The 13,573-nt window shown below is 32.8% G+C and overlaps 1 protein-coding gene and 3 non-coding genes across 4 annotated transcripts; 3 read left to right on the forward strand and 1 right to left on the reverse strand.

Annotated features, from left to right (window-relative positions):
- The first annotated feature begins 696 nt into the window (after positions 1-696).
- LOC108944145 (U2 spliceosomal RNA) lies at positions 697-891 on the forward strand. Its single transcript, XR_004505608.1, has one exon. It is a non-coding gene; the product is annotated as a U2 spliceosomal RNA (small nuclear RNA).
- A 2,123-nt stretch (positions 892-3,014) lies between these two features.
- Positions 3,015-3,209, forward strand: LOC117275445 (U2 spliceosomal RNA). Its single transcript, XR_004505612.1, has one exon. It is a non-coding gene; the product is annotated as a U2 spliceosomal RNA (small nuclear RNA).
- A 930-nt stretch (positions 3,210-4,139) lies between these two features.
- Positions 4,140-4,335, forward strand: LOC117275449 (U2 spliceosomal RNA). The gene has a single exon (XR_004505616.1). It is a non-coding gene; the product is annotated as a U2 spliceosomal RNA (small nuclear RNA).
- Positions 4,336-9,609: 5,274 nt separating this feature from the next.
- On the reverse strand, positions 9,610-12,747 carry LOC104090629 (desiccation-related protein PCC13-62-like). Its single transcript, XM_009595776.4, has 3 exons — positions 12,062-12,747; positions 11,158-11,383; positions 9,610-10,231 (listed from the first exon to the last, which is right to left on the reverse strand). Exons 1-3 carry the CDS (start codon positions 12,403-12,405, stop codon positions 9,839-9,841), a joined length of 963 nt encoding a protein of 320 aa, XP_009594071.1. The 5' UTR covers positions 12,406-12,747; the 3' UTR covers positions 9,610-9,838.
- Between the last annotated feature and the right edge of the window lie 826 nt (positions 12,748-13,573).

The raw sequence follows: 13,573 nt of genomic DNA on the forward strand, positions 1-13,573 counted from the left end.
TTGAAATATTAGGTGCCATCACGATCCGAAGGAGGGAATTTCGGATCGTGACACTTAATCCTGGGACAACTTATCCAGGATTAATAACCAAATAAGGAATACAGCGGTACTAAATTATTATCGCAGGATTATTTTTGCTTATGCATCATACCAACTACTCCTAGGTGGTGATAGTATGTTGAAGTAATGTTGTATAATTAACTGTTTGTGGGTAGCTTTGTATACTATAGTGTACTTTAGTGCTTATAATCAGCGGCGGATACACCTTTCGGCAAGCGTTGTCACGTGACACCGCTTCGCCGAAATTTTTATTAAATATGTTTATATAGATAGTATACAAAATAAAAATATTAGGTATAAAATGACACCGTTTTTCATTATAATAATTTATTCATTCATTTATTTTCTCAAATTTTGACATCGCTTATCAAAAATTCTGCGTACGCCCTGCTTATAATAATGCTTATGAATAAGTATGAGTAGTTAAATTTGCAAAATATTCTTCACTAACTTTAGATTAGTGGCTTCAAGCCCCTTGCTTTTTCGGGGATAAGTTATTTAAGAATGCAAATGAGTTTCTTTCTGGGAAATAACAAGAGTAATATAGCAAGGTCTGTTGATACCACATCGATATAACCTTAAAAACAAAGACTTGAGATGCAGAATAAAACAAGAGGCCCATGCATTGTGTTAAGCATACCTTTCTCGGCCTTTTGGCTAAGATCAAGTGTAGTATCTGTTCTTATCAGTTTAATATCTGATATGTGGGCTATTAGCTCACACGATATTAACTCAATTTTTTAAGGGAAAGGCTCATCAAGGTAGCTTGCTGCCTGTGCCTTTGCGTGTCGCCCTGGTCTTGCACTATTGCTTGGGTCCGGCGCACCCCACCAAATCAAGTTTAAATGTTTAATGTTCAAGTTGGCTTAACAAGATGAAGAAAATTTTAGTTTAGAAGGATGAATTTGTAACTATGAAATAGAAATCTTTGGCATGTATATAGATGAGCTCCCTCATCTTCCTGCTGTTGTGTAATGCACGTAATGGAAGAGCAGTCCAACATTTGATGTTCTGGCCTTTGGCTGTACCTAATATCGTGATAATAGTTACGTTTCCCGTCTCAGAGAGTTTCAAACATACTACAGGAACATAGTAATATGAATCAACAAAATGACATTTTGGGTGTGTTTGGTAGGAAGGAAAATGAAGTACCAGGCTACACCTTAGCTACATTTCCCTTTATCGGGATTACCCTCCCATGAGCTAAGCTAGACAGAGCGGTCCCATTTATGGGGGTAAATTTCACAAATAACTACGAATGTTTTTTTATCAAAGTCATATAACTATGTTATTTCACACAAAAATCATAGTGATCGAAAAATATAATTTTTCAGTAGTATTTTCTTATTTTGTGGTTTTTTAATTTTTATTTTTTCAATCTAATAAATAATAATTCAATTAAAACCGGGATGACCCAATCCGACCTGATCCACCCGTCCCAATACTTATATATATAAATTAAAATAATACTAAAAGTAAATAGTAAATCCTTCAAAACATGATGATACTTCTATCTTTTATTTTTCTTTTCAAGATTTTTATTAAAATTGATAATATTTTTATTTCAAGTGCTCTCTAATTATACCTTTTATTTCTTTGATTTTTTGTGAGAATCTCATGCATTCTGAACTAAGTTTCTTATGGGGAAGAATTCACTTTTAGTATTATTTTTTAACTTACGTATATGGGTATTGGGTCAGGCTGGGTTGGGTCATTCCTATTTTAAGGAAAAAAATATAAAATTAACCGGCCGGCCGAAACTAATTACATTTGCTAGCCTATATATATATATTATCAACTATTATTTTTGGGAGCGACTAAAAATATACTCATATTTCTCCTATTATTATTGGATGATCATTTATTAGACTGAAAATAAAAATAAAAATAAAAATAAACGTAAAATAAGAAAATACTATCAAAAAATTTGTTTTTTCCGACCACTATAATTTTCGTGTGAGTTAGTGAAACTTTTATGATTTTTGTCTGAGAAGAGACAAAGTTATATGACTTTGATGAAAAAAAGTCATAGTTATATGATTTTTGTGTGAGAAAATAAAATTATATGGCTTTGATGAAAAAAAGTCATAGTTATATGACCATTTGTGAAATTTACCCTCAAATCAATACGTTCTAAGAAGTAAGATTGAAATATCAATCTATCGAGATTATTGATCTCATACCAAATCCCATCAATAGAATCACTTTTCCGAGAAAATACAAGACATCTAAATCATACAAGTAAATAGAATTGACATTGTTTCAAGTCATACCAAGAGTGCATTACAATTAAATCTTACATATTTCCAACGTTTGGCACCTGCTTTATGAAATACTTGGATAATAAACTGTACATTTTTTAGATTACTTAAGACTGTGAGAATTGAACTCACATATATTGTGTTTGAAACTCACTGATACCACTATACTATAAGGGTTGATAGTGTGTTGAAGGTTATGTTGTATAATAAACTGTTTGTGGGTAGCTTTCTATATTATAGTGTACTTTAGTGGTTTTAACTCAGATTAATTTTTTCCCAATTTGTCAAGCTAATCTACAAGTTTATTTTGAAAGGTACGTTGTGTATTATCAAGCTATTATCATTTTAACCTTTTAGTTAGCTTTTCAGTTGGCAAATACTTGTAAATACTATTGAAACCTTGTTCTATGATCCTTCCTTTATACTTTACTACTTGGATAAATAGTTAATTAATTCCGGCATATTAATATTTTTCTGGAGAATATCCAACAATAGTTTAATACTTAGGAGTAAGCATGAACAATCGAATTCCCAAAATATTCTTCAATAACTTTAGGATAAGTTATTTAAGAAAGCAAAGGAACTAAGAAGTGTAATAGTTTAGTACGGTTTGTCAATCCCAAATCGATAGAAACTGAAACACAGAGAGTTGAGAAGCATTATAGAAGCAGAGGCCCGAGTACAAAGTAAAGCATACCTTTCTCGGCCTTTTGGCTAAGATCAAGTGTAGTATCTGTTCTTATCAGTTTAATATCTGATATGTGGGCTATCAGCTCACACGATATTAACTCAATTTTTTAAGGGAAAGGCTCATCAAGGTAGCTTGCTGCCTGGGCCTTCGTGCGTCGCTCTGGTCTTGCACCATTGCTTGGGCCTGGCGCACCGCACCAAATCAAGTTTAAATATTTTTTGTTCAAGCTTGGTTAACAAGATGAAGAAACTTTTAGTTTAGAAGGTTGAATATGTAATTAGGTAATGGAAATCTTAGTGTCTACAATGTGTGTTTGTGTTTGCTTTATGCGCTAATTTTGCTTGGAGCACCAAAGGCGGATTCGAATTTGAAAGTGGTTTAAGGTACCAATTTTATATATATATATATATATATATATATATATATATATATATATATATATATATGTATGTATGTTATTTAAGATATGTATACATATATTTTTTCGAAATTACAGGAGGCCAGTCGCTCCCCTACCCTAAGGGTAGGTCCGCTTATGTGGAGCACAAGTACATGTTCATGTCGAGTTAATTGGAGGGTGGATTACAATACGTAGTTTCGTCGAGAAAAACATATAATATCTTATTGTTTTGCAATTTTTTGCAAAAAATAATAACTTTATACATACTTGAATAATAAACCATACATGCTTGAGGTTACTTATGACATATTTTGGTAACACGTGCAAGAATTAAGCTCGCGCTTGAAGGTCTTTTGATCAGGGACGGGGGAAGAGGGAAAGAGAACAGTAAGAATTGAACTCATACCTATTGTCTTTGAAACTCACAGGCTTTGACATGGAGGAAACATTTTAGTTTGGTTTATCATAAACTCATCCTTTTTTAAACTTTCAAGTTCCAATTGAAACAGTGAGTCACAAATAAGTACTCTTTACTAATTTAAGGTTTGTGTTTAAAGCCAATTTCTATTTCTGGGACAAGTTATTTAAGAGATATATGGTATTGTTAACTCTTCAAAAGATACAAAAGTAGGGGAAGAGTAATACTATTATATTAAGGTTCATCAATCCCACATTGCTAGAAAAAAGAAACAGAGGGTTGAGACGCTTTATAAAAGAAGAGGCCCATGCACATTCTCAGCCTTTTGGCTAAGATAAAGTGTAATATATGTTCTTATCAGTTTAATATCTGATATGTGAGTCATCAACTCACACGATATTAACTCAATTTTTTAAGGGAAAGGTTCATCAAGGTAGCTTGCTGCCTGGGCCTTCACGCGCGTCGCCCTGGTCTTGCACTATTGCTTGGGCCTGGCGCACCCCATCAAATCTAAGTTTAAATATTTTATGTTTGTGTGTAGTTGAGAAGGATTATTATGTAAGAGATAGAATTTTGTCAGCTAGTTGGTTTGTTTCAAGTCAAATCGAGAGTGGATTCTTATTGTCGTAGTTTGGTCGAATAAAACATGTAAAATCGGAGTAGCATTTATTTCTAGTGTATTTTGTATTATATACCGTCAAACATATCTATAACAGCTGTTATAAATGACATATATTATAACATAATATAAAAGATGGGTCCTGAAAAAACTTAACTTTTATAATTAATCATTATTATATATGGATGTTGTTATAGAGTGTCTGTAATAACTTATTATGCGGGAAAAATAAACCTTCTTGAAGGTTAATATATTATTATAAAGCACAAATTTTTTATGCTAAATATTGAATGATTAATATATTCTCCAAACATTGATCGACTTTTATCCAAGAGCCATATCAGACAAAGAGCTAATTATTGAAAATAGATGATTTTAATTTCTCATGGTTTAAATTTAATTTAAAATCAGAGTTGAATTTGTAATGGACCATTCTGATAGCCTGCTTGAATTTCTATTCATCTAATAGTTGGACCATATATTATATTAATACAGGAACACGTGTATTAAGACATTTTTCTTAGCAATATCAACTATATTAGATAATGTTTTGCAGTTTTTTCTTATCTATGGAATTAGTTTGGAAGAACAATCCCTATAAATAACCTTAAACCTTACGATATTAAATGAGTAATTAAGGTATCAGTTATTCTAAAAGGATCACACAATGTTGATGGACCAACATAGCCCAAAATTTTGGATCGACCTTCATTCCATGTTAGATAAAATTGTAATAGTCCACTACACCTTGCCTAAAATTTAGGATTTGAATTCAAATAAATAAGTTACATTCCGTACTGCAATACGTAGCACTCTGAAATCAAGTACAAATTTATTTGTCACTCTTATTTTTCTAGGATTTTTTGCCATCTATCTATATATTATTAAAAGGAAGGAAGTCTACCCTAGGATTATGATAAGTAAAACGTAGAAGAAAGACATGTAGTAGTTTTAGGACAAATTAGTTAGCACAGTTAATAATTAGTTACTCTTTTTGAATATATATATATATTATTAAAAGGAAGGAAGTCTAGCCTAAGATTATGATAAATAAAGCGTAGAAGAAATACATGTAGTAGTTTTAGGACAAATTAGTTAGCATAGTTAATAATTAGTTACTCTTTTTGAATTTGAATTAAAAATAATTAAACATCTATATATTTTTAAGGAAACTATTATAAAAAAGGAGAATATATAAATAAATAACTACAGCGTAGAGATATATAAAGTTATAAGACTAATTTATGGAACACTCCAAAAATTTGGACTAAGTGTGGACATGTTAAATGAGTATTAATGTGATATTTTAGACATGTGAAGTCTCATCGGGATGAGTATGGGTGAAAATAGTTGTTTTGGAATCAAGACGGAGAGTGTGGTGCATAAGATTCGATAAAATCAACTAAATTTATGGAAGATCTGTCTTATATTAGAATTTCGTAAAAATCTGTAGAATTTGGAAAAACGTAAAACATGAAAGTTGTATCCCTTTGAAATAACTTTCCAACGATATATTGTGGAGCACGAATATATTTCTAAGCAAAATTGTATGTACGTTTTACTAGACAATGCGCAGTATATGCGTCCGGATGGTCCCCTGCGTGGCCGCGCACCCTGCTGCGGGTTTGGGGGCAATCCGGGAAGCTATTTTAAAAGCCCTACTTTGTCCCTTACACTCCAAAACACAAAAACTTACTCTAGAAATGGAAGTTCTCAAGAACCTAACTCCTCAAAGGACCCTCCATCATCCGAGGTAAGTTCTAATGATGATTGTAAGTTAATTTCAATTCCTCAACACCTTATTAACATGGGTAACCCTTCAAATCATTAGATATTCAATATGGACATAAGTTTTGAGAGACGAAATCCTTAAACTCGAATTCAAGAGGATTGAACGTCAAAAGGTAATATCTTCACCCTCTAAATGATTATAGCATTGGATTAATGATTAAAGACTCTAGTTCATGAGATAAGTTGATAGGTTTGATAGAAAAGCATGAACGGTTATAGGTTTGGGTTGTTGATTGTTGATTGTTGATTGTTGATTGTTGATTATTGGTTAAGGGTGTTATTTATCTTATGTGTGATGAAGAATGGTATTGATTATAAGAATTTGAAATTTTAATATTATCTAGGAGCAAGAGAATGGGTTGTTGGGCGTAGAAACGCCCTTAATCTATGAAGCTTTATGCCCACCAAATATTTGATAAAATGCCTAAGTGACCAAAACATGAGTATTATTGCTAATATGGAATCCCTTTGACTTGTATTGCTATAGATTAAAGTTGAACGGGTTGACGAATGTTGTATTATGCTCAAGAGCAGGAAATTAAGGTATGTGAGGCTAACTCTCTATGTTTGGAAATATTTATGATTCTCTCTACACTACGTTTCTTTTACAACGTTACTAATTGCCTATGAAATATAGCTAAGCTTAGTGCCTTGAATAGTTACAGAACTTCTTTTCTCTAGCTTCATAACTCGTTCATGACTTTCATTCTGAACGTTGTGAGCTCAGTGCGTAATCAATATAGACTTGGGTTTGATGCCCATGAGTCTTAGTCTAGATTACTCAGCATGTCATAAACAATTGAAGTTTCAGTTTTCATAATCAGTTTAAGAACACATGTCTCAGTCTTGTCCTATTCAGTATTCTAGTATCATGTAACTCAATATGATTCAGTATTTCAGCATCACATATTGCCGTATGATTCTCAGTTCCTAAATTCAAATCCCTGAATGTTGAACACCTGTATTTGGGTCTGAGGCCGCAGTTAATGCTTTATGCATCTTTGGGCCTGAGGCCGTAGTTTATACTTTATGCATCTTTGGGCCTGAGGTCGCAGTTATGTATACGTATACTTGGGCCCGAGGCCGCAACTTATATACATATATATTGGATCGGAGGCCACAGTTTATTTATTTAGATAAACAGGTTGTTCATCATTCAGAAGAGGGAGTGTTCATATCCTTACTTCCTTTGTTCAGTTGAGTTATCAATTATCAGTTGTTAGTTTAGCTATCAATTATTTGTATCAGTTATCAGTTTAGTTACAACATTTACAGTTCTTTCTTTCAGTTGCTTTACATACCAGTGCAATTCAAATATATTGGCGTCCCTTTTGCCCGGGGCCTGCATCTCACAATACAGGTAATGATTTATAGGTTGACGATTCAGAGCGCTAGGATTCTCGTACCAACTATGTGGTGATCCCCAGTTCTTTTGGGGCATTATCATTACTTTACAGTCTTTCAGTATTTATAGATAGTTAGTATTTTCAATACTTCCTTAGAGCCTTCATACACTAGAGTACCAGTTAGACAGAGTCACATGCTTTTCATGTTAAGCAATGTTTGCTGCATATATGTTTTAGAACTATATTAGTGTTTTCATTTTTTTAATAATTATTTAGACTTTCAGTATATTAGCATGTGCTAGTTTATCTTCCGCATTCAGTATGTTATGATATCACATATTGATTCAGCCAGCCAGTTGGTTCACTCGGTCACATGTATTCAGGCACTGGGTGCCGTGTTACGTCTAGGCCTAGGTTTGGGGCGTGACAATTTATTTTTTGAGATGTGAAATTTTTTGAATAATTATTCATATGGTCATACTATATGGATAAGATCACGTAACTATTATAATGGATAAAATTAAAGACAATAACTTAAATAATAATTTCATGAAATAACTAAATAAATATAAAGATATATTTAAATTCTTATGTAGTAAACTTCCATATTAAATATAAAATATCTCTCTCTATATATATATTATTAAAAAGGAAGGGATTCTAGCTTAGGATGTATATTACTAAGTACTTGCTAATTTAATAAATAATAAATAAGGAATAAATAATTTATTTGATTACTATGTAATGTTATCCTTTGATTTTGTATAGATTCTATTATATTTCTACGCACTGCATTAAACAATAAAATAACAGCTAATATTTATTAAAATAATATGATATATCAAATCATAATTTTATAAGATTAATATTCTGTCAAATTATCCGCGCATCGCACGGGCAGTGGCGTACGCAGAATTTTTCGTAAGCGGTGTCACATTTTGTAATAGGTGAACAAAGAAGTGAACAAATGAATAACTATAATGACATCATATTTATTAAAAAAACAAAATTCAAAACATTACTATAAATCTCTACAATGAGTTTTTATTTTCTGAAATGTATTAATTATAGTCTCATTGGAAATACTAGTACCAAGTATGTCTTTTTTTCAAGAATGATTTGAGTATATTTATTGTCAACTTGACTAACAAATGAATTCTTGCTCAAGTGGCTTTTGTTGTTGCTTAATTAATTTTGTTAGAGGTGTGGTTCAAGCCCCACTAATACAGAATATATTTTAATTCTTCTTTAATAAATAATGTCTCCAAAACAATTAAAATTTAAGCGAGCCGCCAAAAGCCTCACTAATACATAATATATTTTAATTCTTCTTTAATAAATAATGTCTCCAAAACAATAAAAATTTAGAGCCCGTTTGGACATAGAATTTGAAGAAAGATTTTTTCAAAACAATTTTACTTTTTTTTCGAAATCAACGTTTGTTCATAACATTTTCAATTTTCACTTGAAAATGCATTTTGGAAATTTTAAAAAATTTGAAAAACTGCAAAAAATTATTTTTCAAAATTTTTTCACTCAAATCACTCACAAAACTTAAAAAACAACCCAAACTGAAATTTATGTCCAAACACAACTCTAAATTTCAAATACCATTTTTATTTTCACCATTTTTTCGAATTTTATAATTATTATGTCCAAACGCCTACTTAATGCCGCCAAAATGATTCGAACTCCCAACGTCTACTAAGAAGTTGAAACGCTTAATCAGTTGGACAACGAGCTATTTTATTTCAAGTGGTGTCACCTATATCGCTTTCTATGTATTTTATGGTTTTGCTTATGTGTATATATGCATTTAATAAAACTTTCCGACGAAGCGGTGTCACGTGGCACCACTTCCCATAAGGTGGCTCGCCCCTGCGCACGAGTTCTAACACTAGTAATGATAATAATAACTTCTCATCCTTACGGGGATTAATATCGAGTTTAACATAGACGGAGACAAAAAACAAATAGAAATCGTCAAATATCAACAGAAGAGGGAGAGAGTGAGAGAAAGAAATCAGAAAAGAAAACAAATGCGCCAATATTATGAAGAAACGATAGAACAAAATAAAATCAACAAAATAACAGAAATCACAAAATAATGAGCTTGTTCTTAATTGTATTTTAGAATCTCATATTTTTTTCCACACCCTCTTTACTTTTTTCCTTCATTTTTTCCCTATCGTCTATGCCTATATTATGCATGGTTTTCGCTTGCATGCAGAACTGGATATTAAACAAAGCTTTTAGCCTTCAGATTTCTTAATTTTTCCAAGATGGGATTTGGCAATCCGACCGTCACCTCCCTTAGGAAAAAACCCACCCGGTTTATTCTCTTTTCCGGTTCCGTACACTATCCGGAGTATTTCCTCCGGCGTCCGATCATAGGCAAGGGAGTGTTTGTCGCCGGCCAGCACGTTCCCTTTTATCTTCCCTTCAGCACCTTCCTTTGGTTTCACAATTAGCCCTTCATCTTTCAATCCTCGGTGTCCTAGCTTGTTCCTCAGTTTCGATATCCGGCTCGTGAATTCCGCCACTGTTATCCCGTAGGGTTCCACCTTCTCTATTGCTCTCTGATATAGTAATGTCCTTAGAACTGCATCTTGCCCTGATTCCACACCTAATAATCCTGCTGCTAACTGGAAATGTTCACATGATGTGTATAAGTTATTCCTTATTAGTTTGAAAAGAAAAGAAAAGAAAAGAAAAAAAGAACATTTATATATGATCCGCGCGATGATGTGGCTTCTTTGCCGTTCTCTAGTGGAGGTCAGGGTTAAGGTTGCGTACATTTTAACTTCTCCGTACTCCATTTGAGGGAAACTAGTGTGTTTGTTGTTGTTGTTGTTCTCTAACTACAAAAGCTTTAGGGGCAGTATTGTTTTAGCGATGGATGTCTGAAATCATACTAGTGTGTTTGGTATAATGTAAGCGGGGTAGATCCGGCACAATAACTACAGGTTTTCGTCAATCCATTAATTTTTGTACGGTAATCATGCTGCTAACTAAAAATATTCACATGACGTGTACAAGTCATTCTTTATTAGTTTGAACAGAAAAGAAAAGAAAAAAAAAAGAACATTTATGATCAGTACTCTAACTGCAAAAGCTTTAGGGGGCAGTGTTGTTTTAGCAACGGATGTCTGAAATCATACTAGTGTGTTTGGTATAATGTAAGCAAGGGCAGATATAACTGCGTGTTTCCGTGAACTCAATAGCTTTTGTTTAAATCATGTATATGTATTTAAGAATCTATTAAATGTATATGAATATTTAGCCCTGAACCAGTCGTTAATCCAGTTATTATTATATATTAATTTGAGATTTTTTTAGGAACTCATGAATTTAAAATTCTAGATTTGTCTCTGAATGTAAGTTATTTTAAAGAAACATTATCCGTAAGAACACTGAAATGGAAGGCTAACAATGGAATAAATTCAGCTACTAGACGTGAAAATACAACTGGAGACACATAACGAACCTCTAGCAAGTCAAATGCAAGAAAATAAAATCTGATCCTATATATTTTTTATGAAAATTAATTGAAGTGAGATTTAATTACTACCTTTTTAGCAGTAGGACTCTGGAGTTTAGGATTAGCTCCAACATATCCGGTAAGTCCAACGTAAGGAACAACATATGATGCAAGAAGAAAGTTAATGTCATTAGCGTATGGATTGAAAGGTGGTTCCAGAGGATGTCCAAATGCATCGTTCATAATTGTGCCAAATGACTCAGCGCTAAGATTTAGCAATGGTCTTGGAAATCCTGCTACTGTCTTCTTGATTGCCCTGCATATCAATTCGTCATTTCATTTAATACTAACATATTGCATCTACAAATTAACATCATTTTCACTAAGGGGTCTTTTGGTAAGGTGTATAAGAATAATACTGGATAAGTAATGCATGAGTTAGTAATTCAAACATTAGTTATACAAAGATTATTTCTTATTTAATGTTTGGTCATGTGGTGTATTAAAAATTAAAATGCATTGTACAATTTTAAGAAAAATTAGTTCTTTACAAAAATACCTTCCATATTCTTTAACTTTAAGGGACTTTAAGGACAATTTTGTCTTTAACCATGCTAATGCATGCATTAATAGCCTAGGTATTGTTAATACAATGGTTTTGCTATGTATTACTTATACATAGAATAATACCAAATAGGTTGTATAACCAATGCTTACATTACTAAGACATATGTTGAAAAAGTGTATCAAATAAGAGATTAGTAATACCCAGCGGCGAAGCCAAGATTTTCACTAAAGGATATCAAAATATAAAATATTAAATATATCAAAAAGCCAAGGAGACTCGACATAGTAAATAGACATAAAATAAAAAATTTTATCTAGTAATACTATATAATTTTCGAGCAAAGGAGTGTCGATTGACACCCCTTGGATTTTTCTCTATTGCATACCAAACGATCCCTTAATTGTTTTAAATTGAGATGAAGAAAACCTCAAATGACCAACTTCTTGGAAACCAAACTGGGCAATAACATCTTTAATAAGAGGGCTAAGTTTGGCAATTCTGGCACCAATTGGTGGCGGCCCACCGGCGGCAAGGTCAGGTGAGAAGCTATCCAAGCCACGCCCAAAAGCTGCCCACAAGAAAAATTCAGCTTCTAAGTACTCTAAATTCAGTGGAAATTCTAATAAATCCACGTCTGATTTTCCCACATGATAATTATCATTATTTTCACAATCCATAAAAAACTCATGATTAGCAGCTTCAATGGCATAACTTAAACTTGGTAGTAGTAGAAGAAGAAAAAATAGTGCAGAAAACTGATTTAGTCTCATAGTGATTGCAAAACCAACGAAAGAAAAGTGGTTGTGGAATATTGGGAACAAATGACAAGTTATTTCTATTGTGTTATGGGTTTTATGTATTACTGTTATATTCTCTTTACTGGCATTGGCTAAGTATAAATTTAGATAGAAAGGGAAGACAAAAAGACATATGCAAGCAGAAGAAAGAGTCACATCTTCAGGAAACAAGGTGGGAAAGAGGTTCGATTGAGAAGGATTTGGATCATCATTTGATTGCAATATTAGTGGAGCTTTATGTAAAATTTGACGTCTTCATGCTTGCACTTTCTCTTTCTGTTATTTTCTTTTTTAGTTTTTTTTTTGGGGGTTCTGAAAGTATTTTCTTTTGTACATATGACTAGTATCTTTATTTTTAGAACTCAAATCTTTACAATATATCATAACAAAGGCAGGCCGACAGAATGTGCGGGTCAAATCCGCATCTTTGCGCTCTTTACTTACTTCAAGGAATGTTACTTAGGATATGTAATTGGTTAATGACGATTCTCAACAGAACTAGCTATTTACAACTTTATGGCAACACTCTTTGGGACATTGTTACGATCAAAAATCTCACTAATAATCGTGATAACACCTAACTTCTACTAGTTAAAAGCAGCATCCAAAATCAACCAAAGAACTAAGTGATGACTTAATTATATCATTTTTACCGATAGAAATTTACTTAGCAGAAGTATGGTTAGCTGCATGAGTGCATATTAGGAACCAATTAAAGTCAAGGTTCCGAATTATCATTATCACCAGGATAGTTAAAGCTAGCTTTCCATTCCCTGCTGCTTGGGCTTGGTGCAACTCCCCACCCACCAACCCACCCACCCCAAACCAAATCAAGTACTCTCTCTGTCACGACCCAAAATTTAACCTGTCGTGATAACGCCTATCATAGTACTAGGCAAGCCTACAACTCAAACATTACCAACACTTTCAAATTTAAGGTATACTAAAACCGGTTTAAATAAGTGAAAATGTCATAAAACGGGATAAAATGCCATAACTCAATACAGAAGTTTTCCAAAACCAGAGTGTCACTGAGTACATGAGTATCTATACAATACTAAGTCTGTTACACTGTCTAAGAAATACAGAAACTAAATAAGTAAACTGGGTGATAGGGGGAGGAGAGTCAAGGTCTGCGGAT

This window comes from Nicotiana tomentosiformis, chromosome 8, assembly GCF_000390325.3.
Source record: "Nicotiana tomentosiformis chromosome 8, ASM39032v3, whole genome shotgun sequence".
In the NCBI taxonomy this organism is placed as follows: Eukaryota; Viridiplantae; Streptophyta; class Magnoliopsida; order Solanales; family Solanaceae; genus Nicotiana; species Nicotiana tomentosiformis.

Excerpts from the sequence above, each read along its gene's own strand:
- LOC104090629 (XM_009595776.4), bottom strand. The coding sequence starts at position 12,405 with ATGAGACTAAATCAGTTTTCTGCACTATTTTTTCTTCTTCTACTACTA. Across the intron at positions 11,384-12,061 it reads CAAGAAGTTGGTCATTTGAG|GGCAATCAAGAAGACAGTAG; the intron begins GTTTTCTTCATC and ends ATTGATATGCAG. Across the intron at positions 10,232-11,157 it reads AGAGTCCTACTGCTAAAAAG|TTAGCAGCAGGATTATTAGG; the intron begins GTAGTAATTAAA and ends GAACATTTCCAG.